This window comes from Lytechinus variegatus, chromosome 17 (genome assembly GCF_018143015.1).
Source record: "Lytechinus variegatus isolate NC3 chromosome 17, Lvar_3.0, whole genome shotgun sequence".
NCBI lineage: Eukaryota > Metazoa > Echinodermata > Echinoidea > Temnopleuroida > Toxopneustidae > Lytechinus > Lytechinus variegatus.
Genome location: NC_054756.1, coordinates 16,004,074 through 16,028,933, shown reverse-complemented (window position 1 = coordinate 16,028,933; position 24,860 = coordinate 16,004,074). Strand labels below are relative to the sequence as shown.

The following is a 24,860-nucleotide window of genomic DNA, read 5'->3' as shown; positions in this document are numbered from 1 at the left end:
GATAAACATATAAAGAGGTTTGGAATGGAGGAAGCTGCTAAAAAGTGGCGCCTGTAGAATAAATAGGGAGAGAGAAATAGCGTGTGAGTCATGTGAAAGGTGTATCGATACATGCTTATGGAAAGGCGTTTATTATGTAATCATATTTCTTTATACCATGGATTCACTTATGACTTGTTATCAAGAAATCAAATTATTGATATCATCAAACGTATTCTTTATAATGAATCCATGTTGATTTTTAATAAAAGGATGTTCTTGATATCGAGAATGATATAACGTCCATGATATTGAGAATATTATAACGGCTTGCGATGCGTATATGTCGGAAGACAGGCTAAGATGTCCTGAGTTCCATTTCATGAAGACTTGTTATAATATTACAAAGACACAAGTTAACTATCAGCCAATCAAATAGAATCATTTCAGTAGCTTATAACTGTCATTGCAAATTTGTTATTGTAACAAGTTTCATGAAACTTGCCCCCGATGTGGTAGCCCCTGACAGAGAAAGGTGATATTACATGGTGAGTAGGTAGCTAGAGTAGGGAGAGGCGAAAATAGAGACAACAATTTAGAATTCACTGGGTACGGAAACCAATGATTTACAGAGGAATCAACGTTTATTAGCCATGTAATTAGTGAACCCATACGAGTGAACGCACGGTTACATGCAGTCATATTCCCCATCTAAGAACGGTGCATGGAATATTCATCTCGTATCAAATTAACCGTACGTTTTGAAATCAGATGTGTATCAATGATAACGATGAAAATAGAAAATAAAGTATAAAAGATCTAGATCTTAATTTGAACCACAGCTTCATTCATCAGAGAATGTAGGCCTACAGCATCGGAAATGATTAACATGTGTATTTCACCACATCGAAATCTTTTTTCCCTTTTTAAAGGTGTTTTTAAGAATACCAAGATTTGCGAGGACCTCAGAATGATAGAAAATGTAAGCATATAGATTATTTATTCGCTTAGTCGAATAAATAAAGTTGTCTTCATAATTTTAGTGCGTATCGGAAAAAAGGAAGTGTTTAATCGATGTTTTATGGTATAGCTTAATTACAAATATGGATTAATGAAAATGATAAATGGTATAACATTGCAAACCGTATATGTGATCGGTTTATTTATTTGACATGTTTGGTGTCATTTGACCACTGTACATCCATGGAAGCTGTATATGGTTAGGTTATAGAACATGTAGAATGCAGAGTATAGACATGAAGAGGACAGAAACATGAGAAAAGGGGTAAGAAAAATCAAAGTTTTAACACGTAAAAGAAGGAAACTGATTATTATTTTTAAAAACATTAAAGGGCATGTCCATCTCAACAAAAGGTTGATTTAAACGAAAAGAGAAAAATCCAACAAACACGGAAAAAATCATCAAAATCGAGTGTAAAATGACAATATTATGACATTTAAAAATTATTGCTTCATTTCTCAAAACAATATGCAAATCCTGGTCGGTAAACATATGGATGTATTACCCATACGCTATTTCTTTTCTTATTTTATTCTAAAAAATGACATATTCCGGTTTTTCCCCATTGTCTTGAGAGAAAAAAATTATTTATCCCTGAACATGTATACCATCCATTTTTAAAAACCATTATATGGTTCAGTCTAGTTGGCCCTTGTTGTCGAGTCTGTAAAAATTGAAATATTGCACAATTCAAACAATAAAAAGCAAAATAAATTGTGAGTGAGGGACATCATCGACCCTCTTATTTACATGTCACTCTGCTTTGCATGCATATTTTTTTTGTAAAAAGAGAAATTCTAAAATGCAATACACTTTTTTTAAATGTTACATCCGATTTCGATGAAATTTTCATTGTTACTGGTTACGCTGGTTTGATTTTTCTACGTTGATTTGAATCAATAAAGAAAAAAAATATGAGTTGCGTTTAGTAGAAAGGAGCTTGGATTAATTTTATAGTCTGTCGTGCCCACATCTCTTTTTTCCCCTCTTAATCCCTGTCTCACACCTCCTCCATTCATGCCCTTCTTAATCTCATTTTACCTCTCTCACAACCCCGGCCCCTCAACCATTTCCACATCTCTACATTCGGTAAATTGTCAATTCGTCCACTGCCAACTCGTCCACTCACCACATGGTCTACCTTCATTTAGTCTAATCCTATTCCGTCCATTAACATTTCGTCTAATAACAATTTGGTCCAATAATCATTTGGTCCAATTATCACTTCGTCTACTACCATATCGTCTAATAAGATAATACCCATTTTCTTTTCATTCGTTTTGCACAAATAACAATTTAGTTTAGTTAGACCGAATGGTATATGGACTAAATGTCTATTGGACCAACTGGTTATTAGACGAAATGGCTGTAGACTAAATGAAAGTAGACCGTGTGGTGAGTAGACGAACTGATGACAGACCAAAATATTGTAGTAGACGACTTGGCATTTGGACGAATTGGAAATAAACCCTACATTCACCCTTTCCTCGTTATACCTTTAAGTCTTGTCCACTATACTTATCTTTATAAGGATCCAAAACTGTGAGTGAAAATCTGATATCTTGCTGGTCCATTGTTTCCCGTCCCTCTGGCCCAGGAATAAACACGGACTTCCCCGATCTGTCAGCCAGAGATGAGAGGAGATATTGCTGCTGTGTCAGTGCAATGGGAGTCCTATAAAAACAAAACGTTCTATAAGATAGTTATGCTTGGCCTTCCGATGCAGCACGTGTCCCTAAATCTAAGTGGATAAACCGGTGTGAGAGATAAACACACACACACACTCCTCATGCACACCCTAACACACAAAATTTAAAAGGGCTTGGGGCTTTTGCCCTCCTTTCAAATAAAGGAGGGAAAATAATAAAGAAAGGAAATAAATGATTAAATGAAAAAGTATGAATAAATTTTCTGGAGATTATATCAAAATCTGTCAAAAAATATATTTCATATCGAAGACGTTATTTTATGCTTGCACGCTCTTTTTTGACCATCTAGAAATTGTCGAAATAACTCGACCGATATGAAAATATGTATTCAATCAAGCCTTAATCAATGAGCTGGCCTTTTGTATTGTTCTATATTTTCTTCTCATTCGTTTCCAAATTTAATTTGAATTGTTTATATTTACATGATTGTACATTTCTTATTTACAACCGTACACCAGGATGATGGGGACATGGACCCTTAACAAGTAAATAGATATATAATTTTATGGAAAGGTAAATGAACCACAACTAGTTAATGTCTCATTTAATGACCTACCTATGTAACACTTTGGAAAACGGTTATCAATAAAAAATAATAATAATAATTTGGACAAGTTGGGGAAAGTTCTTAAACTTATAAACTCTTAAACAATACTTTTTATCAACTTTCCGTTCTTACAATTCAGTGCACAGAAAATGCAGGTAGCATATTACCCCAAGCACGCTTTCAAAAGGTTTCTAAAAATTGCAAATGGATATTTTTCGGCTTTTTTTAGGACAAGTTATCCACATCCTCTCTTGGGTGAAATCTGAATGGACTCGGATGTTTGTGCTAACACGAATAGGTGGCCGATAGTATCTCCAGAGAATGTCGTACATATATACCTATAAACACTGAAAGGAAGAGGAAGGGGGTCCGGGGCGGGTAGAAGGATGCGGAAGAAGGGGGTATTGTGCTGACACTTGTTAACTGATTCTGACTCAATAAAAGAGGAATTTCACCACGGTGTGTCATTGAGGTAGGTGCAGTGGTGTAACAGGGAGGGGAAAGTTCGTGCATGTGGCGCCACTTTCGTGGGAGAAAGAAAGTAAAAATGAAGGAGAATGGAAAATAATGAGTTGAAATAAAAGAGGCGCGAATTAAGGCTTGGGCCATTGGAAAGATGTTGAAAGGACGCATTTTTTCTACGGCTGCCAGGCGTCTGATTGCCCAAGTTGCACCATTGATTCCAAGATTAAGCGGAAAAAGAGAGAAAAAATAACTCAATCAGCAACCACTCAAAAGTCCTAAACGCTGAAATGCATGCATATGTCTGCGAATATATTCATTATTTTCCATGGAAAATCGGGATCGGTGTTACTTCTATCAAATATTCCAATTGAGAGAAAATAAAGTTGGACATGAAGTCATTTTATAAAGCACATTTTATCAGAAAAGAGAGTGCCAATATTCGGTTGATATCAAAACAAGAACAAAACCTCACAATAGACATTGTATTAAGAGTATCAAGAAATCTAGTAAAACCGCCAAACGGAAAAAGGATACAATTTGGCAAAGTTGTAGGTTTGTTTTACCATGTTTACAATACAGACAAAAAAAATAATCGCAGTTTGGCACTAGTTGCAAATGCATCAAAGGGGATCATGAAACTCCTGTAAGAAATCGATGAAACGTTGGACAATTTTTTGTATAGTTACAATCGCTGATAAATCCGTCCTTGGCCAACCATATATAATTATGTATGGATTAAAACAGTTTTCATCGCAAATAACTTAAAGCTCTTTTTAAGGAAACGGTCCACAGGAACTGGGATCTAAGCCCATGTCGACAAAACGATCTAACAGAGATTCAAATAGGAACTCTTCTCTTCCCCTTTCCTATCCCTTTTCCGTTTCTCCTCCCCCTTGCAATCCCTCTTCTATCATAATAACCACCAAGCAGGAAGCATCCAATGACAATCTTCAATTTAGTTGACAATTCATTAAGAATGCCGAGTTTGGGCCTGGTTTATGCCAACATTTACACACATCAATATGTGCAAATTGCAATTTTTCAAGTTGCACTTTTAAAACTTGCCGGCAAAGATGCTACAAAAGCTTTGAGGTGAATTGAATTGTGTTTGATTAATGAGATTTGACACAAGCCTCCGAATTGTGAAAGCAACCGAGGGAGTATTAGGGGTTTCTCGTGCTATGAATTATACTTCATAGTTGTTATATATAACCAAAATGGAGTTTCAATCACACAATTATTTTAGATTGAACGATTATTTGCCAACCCTCCTGGGTTGATCAATGATGAGTTGTGAGTATTAAGAAAGTCAACAACAAAAAACCATTTCAGCCGATTCATATGATGAGACAAAGAAGCAAAATCCATTTTATACAAATTAGTTGTGCAACCATGGACCTACTAGCAGACGTTAATATTGAATTAGATTTGATTAGAGGCCTGTCATGAAAAAAAAATGAAAATGTGTGTTTTCTAAAAGAGGTGGAGTTTTTCGCAACTCCTGATTCTAAGACAGGATATTATTGAAAATATCCGTCAAATGACAAAGAGCAGCTAGGAGGTCTTTGTCCAAAATAGGTCAACTGGGGCAGCAGTTTCGTCCTAAATTCGGAGCTGACGAAAAAGTTGCATAGGCCTATTTGTCGTTCAGAGTCTAGGACGAAACTGCTTTTTTGATTGACCAATTATCGACCCAGACTTCCTGGTTGTTCAGTTTGATAAAAAAAAATGACAGTTCTCTTTCTACGTTCGTTCGTTAGTCCGTCGTGGATCGTAAAATGAAAACTCGCTATTATCAGAAGCGACAACCGACACTCTATGTACTTTAACAGACCTCAAGGAGAAAAGAGTGATTTTAAGCGGTTTCTTACAGTGTCATCATATTAAGGAATGTTTCGGTTGCAATTGCCTTTAAGCATTCGGAACCTTCAATATGACTCATCGGTCTCTCGGTGCTAAGCATCGAACCCGTTATCATGGATATATCACAATACTCTCTATACACTGCAAAAACTCCGGTGTTGATTTAAAACCAGCCCAGAATCTACATGTATATATGTCCACAGCAGACAGGCAGAGAAGTATTGAAATAACACCAGTTTGGAATCAAACCGATGCTGTTTTGGAGTTGTATACACACATATCTCATGATAGACCAAAACCAAGCTGGTGTTGTTTAACACTTCTCTGGTGTGGATATATATATAGATTCCGGGCTGGTGTTAAATCAACACCGGAGTTTTTTTAGTGTACATTTTCTTTTAAATATATATGAATCAAACTGACCATGCTAAGGGATAGATGTTGGCCCGTTGCCCACTGGAACCTGGTGATCTCTGTACGAATTCTACGGCAATCACAACATTTAGCAGGCATCATGTTAGATTTCCAATGTTATGATTAGACTATTTGGACTATACAGACCAAAATGTACCAGGGATAATGAGGTCACCACCCCCTAGGTGTTAAGAAAAACTACTGAATCATGCAAGCCCGGGAAGTTCAACATTGGTATTTTTGCGCCAGAAAATCTTCCAAACTCAATTTTAGAAAATTCCTAGCATCCTGCTATTAGGCACACGTGCTATTCATTTAACGAAAGCACATTCAAATCCGTTAGGAGAGATAGAGGAAGATGGAGAGGGAGGGGGGGGGGGGGGGCGGGGGGCACAGATGGAAATATAGAGCTTTCAAAACACTAGTGTAGATCTTTCCTTCCTAGATGCAAATCGGGCTTCTTTCTTTTTTCTTCGTGCGATGTTTCCACATATGAAGAGCTCAGTTGCAAAAGGGGTTAGGTCAATTTTTCGTCAAATTTGATTTTCCTTTTGGTCTCAATGTATAGATTTTTTGGATTCATTTCATTTTGCTTACGAAAGAAATTAGGTCAACAATGATAATTTCTGAAACAAAATATATAGTAAAAATTAAAACGGGTCGATTTCTTTTATACCCAATTATATGATCGCATGATAGGATAGTACATTATAAAAAAATAATTTCTCAAAAGAATATTGCAATAAGTGAGAATAAAAGAGATGATATTTCTCGGAATGGTCTAAAGTGGACCGAACCCCTTTTGCATCCAAACTTCATATACTGTATTTACCACATTTACTGTTATTTACACGTGTTTGTTTAAAATATGCACTATGGATAGTCTATAAAACACAAAATAATAATCTATGTTGTAATGCTTTCTTTATCATGTTAATACTCAGTTGTAATACCGAGTGTACTTACATGTAATGGAAATGTATTCTATTTACATATCGGGGGTTTTTTGTAGATAAATTTTAACTTTGGTTTGAATTTGAATGATAACCGAGAAATTTTAATCTGTGTGATAAACTTTAAACCAGCTCCCCACCAGCAAGTAGCCTTTAACATACTGTCATATAAGCGAGAGATTTCACCTGAAATTACCAGCCCCATCCCTCACCCAGACACGCACCCTCGCGCACACACATCCAAACACACAGCCTCAAAGGGCCTATCAAAACATGTATAAAAGTACGATCGGTTGAGAATAATTACACACATTAGTCCACGCCATCGGTTGTCCCCACCCCCTCCCAACCAACCATCCCACGCCCTTACCCCCCCCCCCTTGAAGCCAATACCTGAACCATTCCCATGTCTCACTAGCATGACTAGGATGTAACGCACACACACCAACGCTTGTCACAAGCTACGTCCGATTCAATAGCTCTCATTCGTCCAAAGTTCATCCAGGGTGTGACAAGTTTCCCCGTCATACCCGAACTTGACTGAGCGGTCTTCAGTCATTATGATGCACTCGACTCCGTTACACCTACAATATCGCTCGTTGGTCACACTGTTTATACAGGTTGCATTTGCTCGATCTGATAAAGGAGTTGCCAAAGCCTTCACATCAAAGAACTCTGTCATCTATACGCATTCGAGTTGTTCGTACCAATGAGAATCGTTCGCTGGTCCACACTGTTTTCACAGGCCGCCCTTGGATCATCAGATAAAATAGTTGCAAAAGCTTTCAGACCAGCATTCAGTCATCTGAATGGATTTTAGCTGTTCATATCATCGATATCGTGAATTGGTCACGCTGCTTTTTTCAGGATGAAATTTCTTCTGCTGATAGAAAAAGTGACTTATACACTCAGACCGAAGCCTTCAATCATCTATACGCAAGTGGGCTATCCTCACTGCTATTTAAATGATTAATTGATTACAGTCAGTTATTAACAGTGAGTTTACTATCATCTAACATTTTCTGAGAAAGGAGTGACAGGAGCTATTAGACCAAAGCCTTCGCTCACCTTAACGGTTTTCAAAGAAGTTGCAGAAACAACTACGCCAAATTCATCAGACATCTGATTGACTTTGAGCTGTTCACGTCTCTCATACCCATTTAAGGGTCACACTGTTTTTCACTTACTGAATTTACCTCATCTGATAAAGAAGGTCAAAGAGACGTTCCCACCAACGTCGTCAGTCATATATACGAATCTGATGTGTCAATCGTTCCTTAATGGTTACTCCATTCCTACAGGGTTAACACCGATCTATATATTGATGAAGGAGACTTAGAATAGAAATTAGTTACACCCAGACTTTACTATTTTCGAACGTATTTTGAAGGGATGAAGCACTGATGTCATCATGGCAAGGTGTAAGACGACTTCCAATCGGTGGATGACAATGGCGATATCGCTATTGAGGCTTATCATCGTCCATATCATTGTTTTATGGAATGTTGGCAACTCGCAGCATTTATCAGGTAAGAGAATAGGAAATTTCACGTCTTGTTAATGTTTATGTTTATTGTGTTGATGAAAACAATTCCATATTTTGTAAATTTGGGGAATTATTTTCATCATAGCCATTCCTTTATTTGTAAATTTATACGCTGTTCTCGTTTACATTTATGAGGTTAAACATGTAAAATATATAAATTTTACATGAATAACCTGATAGCTGATAAGCAATTTGTTTTGTTCAAGTATTTATTTCCAACTTCCCTGCTGCATTGATGATGTTGTTGTTAAGATTCATTGCTTGATAAGCAAGTAGTCAATTGATTCATTACTTATAATATACCTTTTTATTGTTATTTAAATAATGATAACATCTTTTGTTTATATTTAAATTCATTTATCGTTCAGTCATTCAGTAAGTTTTTGCGTCTCTATTGCTTTATCTATAATCATTCATTTGCCATGTTTGCACTTATCAATCCAGTTAGCCTCATAATCTTATATTATGAAAATTAGCCAGTTAAAGCAGTTAGCTGCCTAAAGGCCTATAAACACTTATTAATATTTTTAGCGAGAGGTCACACAGAATCTAAAATGTTTAATTCAGACTCTACCGGTATTCCTGATAGTTTGCTACTGTAAATTTCATAATTCCAATCTTAGATAAGCATAGGATAAACTCAGTTTAATCACTGGCACTTGCATAAAGTCTTATCAGCTCTTCCAATATGATTTTCATGATTACGTGATCATGATGATTATAGCTAATCAAATATATTTGATACACACCTTTCCCCTGAATATTCGATAGGAACATAAATCTTAAAGATATGAAGTACAAGATTAAGGTAAGGAAGTTACTTATCAGCTAGTTTAAACTATTTATCTTTTTTTCAATATGAATGTGAAATATTGCCCTTTAGCCTGCGGTAAACCCTCGAAAGTAAATGCATCCAGTACCGGATCTGGTCAAGAAAGTTACTTTAATGACTTCAGAGCAAGCTTATGACGTCATTTGCTGTCGAGATTGTGAGAGAGATTGAAGTGACAGTTGAAGATGGAATATCCGTTTATCATTCGTGGAGGAAATATACTTATCAACCGTTTAGAAGGTGGTGATGACTTTTTGGAACTACCCTGACCACTTGGGCGATTTTTCGTCACAAATGCGGTCTCCGAGAACGATTGCAAACCATTGAGGTACAAATCATCATTTCACCGATTCGGCTCTGTTTTGCGATATTTTTCACGAATTTGTAAAAAAAAATGAGAAGTTAGGAATGTACCTATACTACTGAACTCCGTCAGCCGAAGTGTGTATACTGGAAGAACGGATTAGAGATCAGACAAAAACAAAAAATGACTTACTGAAAACATTTAGGAACCTCTAAATGCTCATGGAAATTATTAATTTTATTCAGGCGAATTCTGGGGATAACTGCTCAATTTTCAATTTCCCCTTGTGCACCGTTATTTTGTCAACTTGTATAAGAGTAAGCAACTTTCATCTAATCAAAACATTTTGAAAGAATATCATGCCAAGCATTATCTCTTCACCTTGTAATTTAGCACAAGCGTGACACAGGGCCTGTCATAATTACATCTATCAATGTCAACCCCGCATGCAGGTTGCATCCCTACTTGGCTTGTCATAGTTTGACTCACATTATTTATATTCATATTTTGAATTCAAGAATAGGGAATGATGCACCAAATCTTTTCTTAACATGGCATATTTCAAAAGCTAATCTCATTTATTAATCTCTTTCCTCGATCGTGAATCACACAATATGTGGGATTATAGGGAAACAATGGGTGAGGACTGGTGACTGGGAGTGGGGAATTAAGAGCATGAAGAGAGAAAGAAGGTATGTGGTCCAAATGACAAAGCCTAACCTTGTGACCTTAGCGTAAGATCTGCTCACCACATATCTTGATGAATAAATACATTCATTATTAGTGACATTAATTACATAATTAGACATCACAAACCGCGCTCCTGATGACTGAAATAAGATTTGAGCTTCGATTGTGTTAGGCATATTATGTAGGCACCATGGTTACAGGTTATCGAAGAATTTGCTTTCTCTGCAAAAGACGGTATATGTAGAGAAAAATGGTATTACATTAGATACCTCATGAATTATGTTAATTACTCTGAAATTTGTCAAATTGGAGTAGAATATACCTTTCACTATTTCTTCTTTAAGTGCATAGGGACATGCTATGCTATGTGTGATGCGCTATACAAGAATTGAGCATTATTATTATTATTATTATTAATATGTTACTGTCTATTTTTCTAGAACTTCAAGTCATTATCGCACAACAATTGTCAATTAAGCATCCGCTCGATCCAATTATCTTGGTTTTGAGTAGACTCTGATTATGGAATATAATATATCGAGTTAGTCAAAATCTACCTAGATATTTACGAGAGAGTCAAAAGGGGCCTAAGCTTTCGATCCTAGCAGAATCTTCTTAGGAGGCAAAATGACAAACATATCTACGAGATATTTACGACATAAATTATAAGTCAATTCTTAGCAAACGGAAAACATGGCTAGCAGAATTTCTAATCAATTAAGTGCACAGTGTATACAAGACGCTGCAATGTCCCTGCTTTATCCATTTTCACTAATTTCAGTAACACTTTTTAGAGAAACGTTTTAAGGAGAACAAATTATGATTCCATTCCATTAATATTCGCTCCATGTTTGTACTTGAAGCCATTCTACCCACCACATCGCCTAGATCTATATGGGATGTATGAGTAATTTTGAATCAATTTAAAGCTATTGGGATACCCTGGGATCGGTCGCCCCTACCCCCTATTGTAAGCGCATCATTGTGAGAGGAAGTAGTATTCATGTGTGATTTCCTATCTCAGGTATTGTATTGAGTATGAGAATGGAACACCTCCTAGCATGCCTAGTTTGAGGGGCACGTCCAGTATCCCTTGCCACGCTCACAAATGTTTTGAAGTTATACGTTTACCATAAGTGGAGTGAAATTAAAGAATTTTTTTTTTCGCTGTTGTATTTTTCATGTCATGTGAATATTTTAGGATAAAAAATTAACAAACAGAAAGAGAAAGAAATAGTCTAAAAAGTTTATAACACTGTGCATTTTAAAACCAAACAGGATCACAATTTTGGGGTTTTTTTTAAATGAAATGTAGGTTTATAAATAAGGTAACTGACCACCCCTGCCTTTCTCCATGCTGTGTACGACCATTGACAGAGGACGATTGGAAATAGAGAAGGGATTTGAAGAGGGGTGAGATGGGGTAAAAGACATCCCTCTTGAATACTCTTATCATCGTCGAACTAACCTTCCCAAAAGAGACTTAAAACGGACGGAGCTTCGCTTGGTATTCCGGCTTTATTTTAAGTATCATAAGAAACAAAATTGATCTAGCAAGAGCAGCAAACATAAAGTCTATATGAACATTGATATAACGAGAATATGATTTCATTTTGTTCCCCGCTCACTCCCGTGGGATAATGGTTTCGATTACTCATCTTGTTGACATCGTTTAAAAATAAAGGATGGCAGCAAATCACATCAGACTTAAATAATGAATAAATGATGCTAAAAGAGCCAAGTTTAGCTCAAAACGATGTCTGTTTCAACTCCCAGTGGTAATTTCCAACACTCGTTTCCTCTACAATTATATATCGTTTTCTTATCAAAGTGTTAGAAACTAACCTTGATGTGAACTTTTCATATGAAAATTTACAAGCTTGAATTGCAAGAAAATATGAGAGAAATAACGTCTTCCTTAGCGAGGAAAGCCCTGCGGACAAAATGAATTGGGGGTTTTGGAAAGGCCACTATATCACACTAAGATAATTTGATTTTTTTTTTCCTTTTTAGCAATTTATATTAGTTTTCGTCCAAACTCTTGCATTACTCGATGATTTTTTTACTAAAGTTTTGCTTATTCCATGGATACCTTGTATCCTTTATTAGGTATATACGTTTTCCTTCGTCTTTTAGGAAGGTTAGTTCACAATGTTAAATGAACTGCGTCCAAGCAAAGTATGTTTCAAGTCCAGACAAACGTTATATCCATGCGACTGCAAACTTGCCAAATTGATAAGCATGTCACCAGGCCTTTCCTGAATATTGGCAATTAATGTTGATATTCTGTGGCCTCCAGTCTCATGTCAATATGTTGATATCGATAATATCGTTCCTTTAAAAGAACCATCGTCTGCAAGAAACGGATAAGGATCTAGTTTTGGGCCATGAACTTTCGTCATGTTCTAAATGCTTGGCATGTGACATGCACATGAGTAACATAAGAAGGGGTCCCTTGGTTCGGCTGGGGGCACCCACGGATGCTGGGGATGTGGGGTGGGGGCATGGGATAAGTCTGAAAAACGATGAATGTCTAGAGTTGTAGGGACTGCACACTAACCACACATAAGATAATCACCAAATATATTAAGCCATTTTCTCCTTTCCTAATCCCCTCCTCAGTCTTTGACATTCTCCTCCCCACCTCATCCTTGGAATACTAAATACGCCTTTGGAGAAGGGATAACTTATTTTGTTGCTTATTTTAACCTGTCTAATCATCGAGGGGAGTGGGCAGTGGGAGGCTCCATGAAGCAAGATGTTGATAGGAGGATGATGCAGTAGTTTTTAATATTTCGACATCAAGAAAAAACTGAGAATACTTCAATAGAGAAAAGAGAAAAGAAATAAAAGCTATGGAAGAAGGGGGGTATAGTGCAGAGATGAAGACAGAGAAATCGAAAGAGATAATAAATAGGAACAACAATCAAGTCCTTCAAGAAGTCCCTTAAAACTCTTTTGTTCGAGGCAACTGCCTTCATTTAACATGTCATTCGGATTTTTGTTTGTGTGAATATGTTACCTGAAATTTTGAGCGCTTTGGGCCATATGGGAAAAGCGCGTTATAAATATTGAGTGTTATTATCATATTAATATTATCATTATTAAAGAGTGCATTAGAAATATTCATTTTTTATCATTATTAATAGTAGCAGTATTGTTATCATGATAATTATCACTATTATCATTATTATCATTATTATCATTATTATTATTATCATTATAATTATTATCATTTCTATCATTATCATTACTATCATTATTATTTGTTTTTATTATTATTATTATTATTATAAGTAGTAGTAGTAGTAGTAGCAGCAGCAGCAGAAGTAGTAGTAGTAGTAGTAGCAGTAGTAGTAGTAGTAGTAGTGCTGGTGGTGGTGGTATCAGAAGGGGACAAAAAATCGAGATAGAGGGCAAAGGGGGGCTAAAATAATCCTTGCAAATAAAATGTAAAATGCATTTCAATTAATAATTTTGTGCTAATTCGCAGATCAACATCATCGTTTAACCTGAACACAATCACATCCAGAACAATTTGTTATTAATTATAAATTATTCTTTAATGAATCTTTTAAAATTTTACAGTCTTTTATGATAAATGATTTTGTGTGGATTATATTGTAAATTGATATCTTGTGAATATGAAAGAAAATAAAAGTTTATTTGAATAAGAATTGAATACATTTTCATCATAATTTCTGTTGGAATGTCACTTCGGACCATGCCACTGACAGGTACTGACAGATCAAAGTTTTGTTGTTCTAATTATGGAATATCATTGGAGAAATACCAGACAGGAAATCTCATTCATAATCTAATATTCATATCCTGCTCCGTCTCATTATCACTCATGCCCCGACTGATAACATCTTGTGACGTCACAATGAGGACTGAAATGAAAGAGAAAGGGAGTGCAACAGTAATCACCAAAATGTCCACCACCCAGCCTTATAGCCAGGGTTTTCCATTTGGTATTTGACCACTCCAGTTGCCCGTATCATAAACCTTGTTGAAATAAACAAATTGAAATAATAGTTTAAAGCTAATGAAATTCTTCAATCTTATTGGTTGGTAGAATATTTGTTATAGGAATTGTGCAATTGTTAGCATAACAAATATTTATAAAACGGAACCCAGAGTTTGATTTAAAACAAAATCAATACTTATTGTTAAAAGAAAATATTCAAAATTATTTCCAGGTTTTGTCGTATAAGGTTCTGATAACTTTTATTTAGCCTTTTAAGAAAATCGTTATTAATGAAGATGTCCATAAACATGATAGAATATAGAATGAGGCTACACTTACATGTATATTTAGGAATAAATGATAGATATTTGTAAATTGATAGAATTTGTCAATATAAATGAAAGATATAAGAAAAGAGAATAATTGAAATATTTACGATTAATATGGGACGCTTGTGTATTAATAAAGAAGTACCGGTAAAATGAAATAAAGGACATTATTTAAGGAAAATCCTTGATGTTTATTCTCTCTACAATTAAATAAAGAATGTGTTCATAGTGGTTGGATTGTTTAACCTGAACCGACTGCTACCTGTATAGTCATACTATGACCTTTTTTTTACGACTGATAATGATGAACGCAAACAGTGCAAATTAATAAATTGTACTCCCAATACAGCATGATCTAGGGGGCAAACTTTAATAGAAAACATCCTTGCATCGTTAAGAGGAGTCAATTACCACTTTCAGGTAGTATGATTGTCAAGAAGCTTAGTTTGGTAATGCAAGACGAGTGGGATTACAAACTCTGGATTAACGGAGTAATCCAACCCCCAACAAATCTCCTCCAACGGAAGGTTGTTAATCGTACCCCATGTTCACCCCTCATTAGCCCATTTCTTGAGGCAATTACCCCTACCATTTGGCGTTGCACCTGACACCCCAAGACGGAAAAGAGGGGGAAGAACCATTGCGAGAAAGACCTCTTGCGGATTTGTCGATGACACCTTTAAAACATATCCAGGTGTTAAGAATAGGCTTTTGGTGTCTTTGACGCGATCTAGTAGGCCTGGTGATATAGCTGTCTTTGTATATCTTTCAGTATTGGTTGGTGGGATGAAAAAAGCTTTTTTATAGGAGATAAAGATGCTATATGGATGGGGATACATCGGTGATTGATCCATCGAGATAATTCACCAAGAACATGAAGATTAAGTTTCTTAAAATGTTGAAAGACTCCGTGACCTGAATGAGGAAATAGTATGATGTTAACACTGGATTTATCTAGTTCAACGAATATGATTATAATCACATCGGCCTATTATCGTAGTAAAATTAGACCTAAATTTAGACCGACCTAGAATTTGGCTAACCCAAACGGTAGCATATAACCCCCGCTAACCCCCTCTACCTATCCTATTCAAAGAAATACAGGGAAGTTATGGATCAAGAATTCTACAGATATCCAGCGTGATCATGTTTGTCATTTAGAAATTCTAAATGAAGGAAACCCCCCCCCAAAAAAAAAAAAACACCGACGTATTATACCGCGGGACGAAAACATTACTGTCATCGACCAAAGAATTTGGGGACATATTTCAGAGGAAGATACGACTTAACAAAGATTGAGAAAGTTCAGAAGGTTTTTATGTACTCAAGATCATAGATTGGATATAAGATATTAATACGCTTTAAAAGAATATTTTCATCTGAGAGAATATATGTTTTATGGAATTTAGTTGACCATGTTGAGAGTTTAATCCAAGTTAAATTATTTGTTAAACACGTTAAAGGGGCTCCTGAATAATGGCATTCAGTAAGTAAATATGTAAACATATAATTATTGCGGGGAAATATCTTCAAAGCATTAAAGCTTGTGTATAGTTTTGGTAAATCCACCAAAATGCACCTATCACTATTCCAATTCATTGCTAGCTAATATGAATGGATATGCCCTATAACAGTTATGATGTGGAGGATATGAAATGAAAATGTGTATTACAGGATAAATTTTGCGATTTTACATGGAAATTTAACTTGATCGGGTCACCCGATCAAATTAAAATATCTGTGTGTTTTTGTCTTTCAATCAAATCCTATTCCAAATCATGGAATGGGCTGAAACTTTCAAGATATGTTCTTTGTCTGTAACTTTTGGATATCTAATCACTAAATTTATAAGATAAGTGCTTGAATGCTCATTTTTTAATTTAAAACAAGCATCGCCGAGAGAGGGCGCTATATATCCAAGATTTGAATATTTGAAATTTTCTCAGAGAAGTGCAGTTGGAAAAATATCTAACGGTCTCTACGCTTCAGTAAGACTGTCATATTAGATGATATTCGATTATCAATCATATTATTGACCCTTTACCAAAGCTATATACAGGCTTTAAGGAAAATTAGTATTAAAAAGTATAAGGTGTTCTTTCAACAACAGACACACATACACACCCCCACAGGCACCCTCACACACCCACACACACACGCACACACACCCTAACCCACACAACCTATCGATATAACATTGGGGAAAGCTTTTTTCAAGAGTACTTATAATTCTCAGGAGAATTAGTAAATTATACATGTAATGTTTGCTTCAAGGTTTAGTTACATGACAAAATTGCCGCCGACCTACCGTTATCAATAATAATTTTTCGACAAACACACTCTTAAAATGTTGGGCAACGTACTGTCCACACAACAATTGGTTAAAACTTTATCCAATACTGGGTAGTTTTAAACCAATAATGTGTGAAAACTAGAAAGTATTGGTTGAAAACTTCCCAGAGTTGGATACATCTTTTTAACCACTTGTTGTGTGGACAGTATGTTGCCCATCATTTTAAGAGTGCATGACGAACTTACACAAATTTCAATCTACAAATTTTCAAAATCATATACACATTGCATGGTGGAGCACCCGTACGGTCTCCTCGCACTCCATAGCTGTACTTGAGAGACAATTCACCAGCTGTCCCTTAGGATCTTAAATAAGTCGAGGTCTCCGATATATCAAACTCCCTTGACTATATACACAATCATAATTTTCATAATCCACCGACTTTCTTAACCCTGAATTGTTTCTATTTAAAGGGAATTCACAATGTATTTGTCAAAATGCTTTTTTTTTGGGGGGGGCAGGGCGAACACGAAAAAATTGGAGAAATCTTGTCGCGCACTGAAGAGTGAAAAAATTGTATTTTAAGAGCACTATACTATGAATATTACTGACCTCTTACATAAAGCATACGTGTTATCAATTAACACGTCTGTCACTGTGGACTAAATTAATTAAAAGTCAGTATCAAAAGCACGCGCTAGGCATGTAGATTAATGACAATCTATTTAAAAATATATATACTTTTTTATTTAAACAAAATTCTGGGGAAACTGAGGGAGGGGTTGAATGTCCTCTTGGTGCCGCAATTAGAGTTAGCTTGCACATAATCGGGGTTGTCATTTTTTTCAAGCGATCTGCTCATAATGACAATCCTTCTCCTGCAAACTGTAAATGTTAAATTCTCTTTGTTGGTAGTAGATCATATTCATTTAAAATGACTTATTTATTTTTGTATTTTTTTCTTTATGATTCATACCAAAATCAAATACTGATATATTATGTTTGTAACGTAATGGAAATTGTATTGTATTCGAATGTTGTGAATGCGGAAGAAAAATGAATCAAATCAAATAATACTCCACAAAACAAGCTTCCAGAGTCTTTAAACAAAATACAACACCGTATGCTATATATATCATGTATATGCTATATACTTTAATGTGTGTTCAATACAAACATAACAAAATGATAAATGTTTAACCTCCCCTAGTTTGCTCCTAAAGGAGATTTAGCGAACTTTGTTTGAGATTGCTTATTCCATTTCCAACATGTTCAACATCATGGGCAATGCTTTTATGGATATATCGGGGGGAGGGGTGCAAGATTACACTGTGTATGCCTGCTCGAGCAGGATTGGAGTTTACCCCCCCCCCCTCGGTGCAAGCATTTGTGATTGAGAGCAGAAAAATACGGTCAATCATGCACATAATTAAGAAAGCTCTATGAATATTACTGACCTCTTACATCATGCATACATGTTTTCAATTAACATGTCTGTCACTGTGGACTAATTAATTAATTAAAAGTCGGTATCAAAAACACGTGCTAGGCATGCAGATTGATGACAATTGAATCTATTTATCGTACTATGTCTAATGGCAAACGAGGTGTATGTTCAGTGATTGTACGGTCATATTGTTTCATTTATTTATTTTTTTTCGTTGGATGAGGTGTAATGGGAACCTGTTTTGATTAAGCGATTTACATTGAGTTTCTAATTATTATGACTTATTAGCGTTTTGCCTATTATTAAATTTACCTTAAATTGTTTCTCAAAAGTTTGAGAATATTCTCCAAACCCAACGCCCATTTTGAACCTGTTGAATAACGTAGCGATTGAGATCATACAGAATTCGGCATTCATGTATATGAACTTAATTTCAATTTTAATAATATATACCTAATAACCCCTAATTTTATTATCTATAAAAATCTCATCTTCCTTACCGATCTTCTCAGTAGGTCGCCCCTTAAAACATACATTTCGTACACTGCATAAACTCCGGTGTTGATTTAACACCCGGCCAAAATCTATACATGTAATGTCCACACCAGAGAAGTATTGAAACAACACCAGTTTGGAATCAAACCGATGCTGCTTTAATACTAATTGGGGTTGTATAAACACCTTTCTGGTGTTAGACTAAAACGGAACTGGTGTTGTTTAACACTTCTCTGGTGTGGACATATATAGATTCCGGACTGGTGCTAAATCAGCACCGGAGTTTTTGCAGTGTAACTGTAAAAAAAAATATAATAATTTTAGTGAAAATTTTCTCGTATTAATATTTATTTCACTAACTTATTTTACTTGTGAAAATTGTATATTTGTAAAGAGCACTGAAATTACATTTGTTCATAATTTTAGTCACCACATAGCTAAAGGAAGAACAAGCCTATAAGTATTTTTTTGTTGGGGGGGCTGGCTGATACTTGTTGGCTGTTGCTATTGTTTGTTTGACATTGGTCCGCTATGCAATATTAAACACCGCATCCGTTTTGCAATTAAAAAAGAAGGTTGAAGGTTGTGATCGTTATTCACCACAAATAGCATGGAAGGGAACCCAAAGCTGGCACAAATTGTACATGCAAAACAATCGTTGCAATTGTTATTACACAGGACCTGGGTTTAATCGACTTTACATGTTGTTGTTGACATTGTTCCGTTATACTGGACAATGTTTGTCATAACATCCGTTATATAAATAAGTAGGTTAATGTTTAAATGATCCTATACCACATAAGCAAACGAGGATGGTAAACCTTTTTCCAAAGGAAAATTAAGACGCGTCCTTATTTTATAAACATAATGCTTGGACTAAAGATTATCTGCCCATTTAAATTGTTACTCATTAGCCTCAAAATTTGGATATAGCATTTCTGTGGTTGCGGTGCCGTTCGGATCGTTTGATATACCGAGTACTATAAAGGACGTTATGTCAATGTAGAAGTAAAGAACTTAGTGTCCTTATTTCTCCAAATAGGAATTTATAAGGTTAATGAGTTAAGAAGGGTTTTAAGCGTATAAAAGGGTCAATCTTTGAAAGGTCTGGTCGTTATGGCGACTGACCAACGATCTTGTTCGGGATTATACATAATTATATACATCGCCGTTATAATGATGTCATCTCAGAAAGAGGTTAATTTTTGTTTATCATAGCCTGTTGTCATGGAATCCACACGCAACATATTGTCGAATAACTATTTGATTTCGTTGAATTATTATTTTGAAATAAGATTTAAAAGAATAAAATTGGGGTAGAACTTCATATAATAGGCATCAGACTAGTCACAATTTACCCGTTAGTTGATACGCCACATATATAGCAAGGTTATATTTATCATATAAGTGTCAGACACTTGTTCCTGTTTCTTCTATCGCTGTTGGTGTTATGTTGCTCAAAATGTAACATCTTGAACTTCGAATAGATCTACTGAGCCTCAACCGCATTAACAGGCCTCGCGCATTCCTGCATATGTTGCAGATTGATTATAACATCTGTGAGGTATCTTTCAAATTTCACGGAGCTCCTCCTTCACCAATATTCGTTCGAAAATAGTTTTCATAAAAGATGTTGCCTGTTTTATCTACTCTCCACAAACAGCGTGATTTTGCCAGATTTAACCTACTTTCTCCCGGGGTACATTTCTCGTTTGCCTAATCTACCTTGTCATGATAAATTCAACTTTCAGCACCCCTGGCTTAAGGAGGATCGAATGTTGCAGCTCAATTTTACCCCCTCCTCGCAACCTTACCCCTTCTTTCAGTGAAGTTGGGAAACGAAGAGCTGACGGCATTTCCAGGAAAGTTTGAAAATAACCTCGCTGGGTAACCTCTCCGAATTCCCCGATTCATGCACACTTTATGGTGGAAATTATGAGTCAGTATTTGGAACATTTTTTTGCCACTTCACGATATAGTTTTTGGAACTATTCCTGATTAATTTGAATTTAATGCATATAAAAAGATGAACATTCCTTTCAGAACATGTATAAAGTGAAATAGAAGAAAGAAAGAGCGGATAGTTCATATCACCTAAAGAAATGATCCTTGTGATAAATATGAGTAATGGCGTATCACATTGAAATTGCTTTTTCCATGGGCATGATGAGTTTGGGTAACTTTTAAATGAAATAATTTTGTAAAACAAACAAAGTATGATACTTTCTTTCTAAAGACTATCTTGACTACGGGGGGGGGGGGTAAGACGCATAAAAAATTGAAGAAACTCGGAAAAGAGGGAGCAAATCGACCGAGCTTGTCATGTGGGCGCTTTTGTATTTTCAAAAATTACATTGAAGGATTTCGTGCACCAGTCATGACAGCACACACAGTAATACGTGCATGCATCCTCTGGTGATCATGGCCATGATGCACAATATATAATTGTTTTCTTTAATATCTATCCGAAAGCCATCAAACTCTTTCGAAAGCCATCAACCACTTTCAGAAACTCGAGCCACTTATACACCGTAAACGGTTCCCATTCTCACTAACAACTCTGAATGAACTTTGCCCAAAGTTTACTTTAATCGGTAGATTTTGACCTTCGATAAATTGGCAGGGTTTGATGGAAGAAATACACAGTTACAAAAAAATAAATAAACAAAGCAAAGAAAGTGAAATCGACGACAAATTACAAAATGCCCCTCTTTGGATTCATGATAAATACATCGATCCAATTGAAACAATAATATTACGGTCCCCAGCTGTTTGATCAGGCTCCTGTCCTTGATTAAGTATCATTATTTCAACAAAAAAAAATATTTAGTTAGTTAATCAACCTCACATTAACAAGAGGAAATGCCTGGATTGAAGCTGTAAATCCGTCAAAAAAGGTCAGAGAGAAGCAAACGAACATATTTCACAATTATTCTAATGGCTCATCACCAATTTGAACTTTTTAAGCGTTGTATGGGGATTTCCTACGAGGGCATGGGATATGCCTTTGATGATTGAACTGTGGAGATGCGGGCAGATTCGGTTCTTCAACGGTGTTCCATTATCTACACTGCAAAAACTCCGGTGTTGATTTGCCACCAGCCTGGAATATAATTATATACATCCACACCAGAGAAGTGTTAAACAACACCAGTTTGGTTTTGGTATAACAACAGATAGATGTTTATAAAACATTAATTAGTATTAAAACAACATCGGTTTGCTTCCAAACTTGTGTTGTTCCACTACTTCCCTGGTGTGGACATAAAATAGATGGTAAATCAACACCGGAGTTTTTGCAGTGTACGGATAGCTCGAAAATGATGAGGAATTTTTACTAGACGTAAAATAAGAAATACAAATAATACATGTAGGACAATAACTCGGGAAATTTACACTGGGTAAATCTACCCTGTTCCAACGAACCTTGAAAGATAAACATGTAATTAGCATTAAGTTCCATTAACATTCTCATATACGTCTAGGGTCTGACAAGATCTTTTTAAGAAATCTTTTATATTTGGTGTGATCCGAACGGGGACCGAACTCACGATGAACTTCCGTTCGAAAGATGCAGGCCCTCTGACTACCACCAATGAGCTAACATGCCCAGTATACCAAGGTCCAGACTTCAAATATCTGCTTTGTGACTACCCCGGTGGACTGGCATGATTATTATTATTTTTTTGTTTGGGGGGGGGGTAGTATTGCTATCCCCATATAAGTTTGATTTTTTTTCTTTTGTCTTTTCGATAATTGCATTTTTTTTTCAGAATCGTACTTTTTATCATAATTCCTTAAATCTAAATATATTATTAGATTAATCATCAATGAGAAAAGCATTAAAAAAAGAAATTAATTGAAAAGCAATATTGATTACAAAATTCACAGAATAAGATTCATGGAATCATGTTTGTTGTCTCATTATGGCAAAAGAACTGCTAATATGGCTTTTTTTTGAAAGGGAAAGAAAAATGTTTATTTTTAATACTTCCAAAAAAATCACATAGCGAAATATGTATTTTCTGTGCATATTGCGATAAAAATGAATATACAAAACATCATTTTAATGATCTATATGCGGATTCCTTTTAACCCCCATTAGCAACAGCTGTTTTCATATTTTGCTTTGGAATTCTGAAGCTTGAAACACAGACTATAACACCTTCCATTGTCTCAAGATTAGAGATGTCAAGATTGAGAAGAACAATACCTGTTTAATCCCATAATATTTGGGGGAATAAGTTCCGACTAAGGTTAGATGTCTATCTTTGTTTTATCCTTAACAATAATGGTTTGTGGTTCAACAGAGATCATCTTGTCAAAAAAGATATACGACGATATCTGAAATCCGAACACATATGATATCAAGTATCAAGACGACTTTTTTTTCCTTGTCTTATTTTGTTACAAGAAACAACATTGGGACATGTTTTTTCCCCTAGTATCTGGTACAAAAAATGAAAATGAATTGCAGCAGTATAATGAACCTTACATTTGCAAATATTTTTTTCCCAACTGAATGTTGTTTAAAACTCCCAACGTTGCAACGAGCAAACTGTTAAAGGTTGGAGAGAGGAACTTGGGAGCGTTTCATTAAAGGATTTGATCCGACAAATCCTGTTTTATCAGACAGTTACCATAGTAACAGTGCTTCTAAGCCAATCAGAATCAAGGAAAGTTGTCAGATCTGACAAATTGTCGCATGAAAGTGTTGATGAAAAGCTCCCTAGATTCACGAGGAAAAGGATCAGCATATCATAAAATAATAAAATAATAGGAAAGAAGAAAGATATATGGTGTACTGTTAAACCCAGTGTTGTAGTCAAGGCTCAAACCTCCAAGGCCAAGGCCAAGGCTTTAATACCCAAGGCCAAGGCTTCAATAACCAAGGCTGAGGCCAAGGCATGGAAACCCAAGGCCAAGGCCAAGGCCTGAAAACCTCAAGGCCAAGGCCAAGGCATTTCAATTGTACAATATATGGAAAAAAAATTAGACAACAATGCTTAGGCAGCATACATGACACACAGGACCAAATGTATAAAAGGTGTGAGCGAGCAAAATTTTTGACCCTTGTACATTTAAACGAAAATAATTTCATGATAGATCATGTAGATTTAGACATAAAATTAAAATAAATATGTAGTTACCTTTGTACATTTAATTATTGTTCTAGGCGATTCACATTGCAATCATTATTACCAAGGTGATCTGATCCTGGCATGCCCATTCTCAACATATGTCTTTCTCCTCTACCTGGGACAGGGGAGGCAGAATGTATTTTTTTTTTGGGGGGGGGAGGTCAAAGCCAAAAATGCACTTACAGTATAAGTCAAAATGATAATTTTGGTGCAGTTCAGCAAAGCTTTTTTAAGTTATTTCTAATTGATAAGACAGATATTTTGATTTAGGCTTTAATTAGCGAGCAAGTGGTTTTGAAAAAAAAAACAATTTTGAAGTTGTAAAACTCGATTTTGGGTCAATTATGGTGCTAATCACTGTTAAAAGGGCATCCTTGCGAGATGTTGTAATAAGATGTAATAAGAAATGTAATTTAAATATTTCGAGCTGTTTTTGTAATCATGAAAAAGGTATGCATCTTACTAAACAAATTAACGCAAGCACAAAACACAAGCTGAAATTTTTACAGACCAGAAAAGGAAGCTGTTCTGGACTGCATTTAGTGACTCATAAATAGGATACATAACTCACCAATCAAATAATGCGAGCGCAAAGCGCGAGCTCAAAAATTTGTAATATTCCGACCTAAAAACTAGACATTCTAAGCATTTTTTTTGTGTAAATTGAATGCGAACCTTAACAATAATTTATGCAAGCACAATCCAAAATTTGTTGATTTTGAAACCTAAAATTTTGCTCTGTATGCCATGCTTGGCCCCTCAACATTCTCAACAATTGAAGTTTGTGTTCAAGTTTACCGAATCTTTTCAGAATATCATTAAAACTTAAACTATCTTGTTGGTCAAAGAAAATGATACAAGG

General features: G+C 35.6%; 1 protein-coding gene across 2 annotated transcripts in view; it reads left to right on the top strand.

Moving 5' to 3' along the window:
- Positions 1-7,525: 7,525 nt before the first annotated feature.
- The window catches only part of LOC121431121, a 31,842-nt gene continuing 14,507 nt past the window's right edge, over positions 7,526-24,860 (top strand). For both annotated transcript variants that reach the window (XM_041628624.1, XM_041628623.1), the window contains exon 1: positions 7,526-8,480. In XM_041628624.1, the coding sequence (XP_041484558.1) occupies positions 8,363-8,480 (118 nt within the window). In that variant the 5' untranslated portion in view covers positions 7,526-8,362. The remainder of the gene's footprint in view (positions 8,481-24,860) is intronic.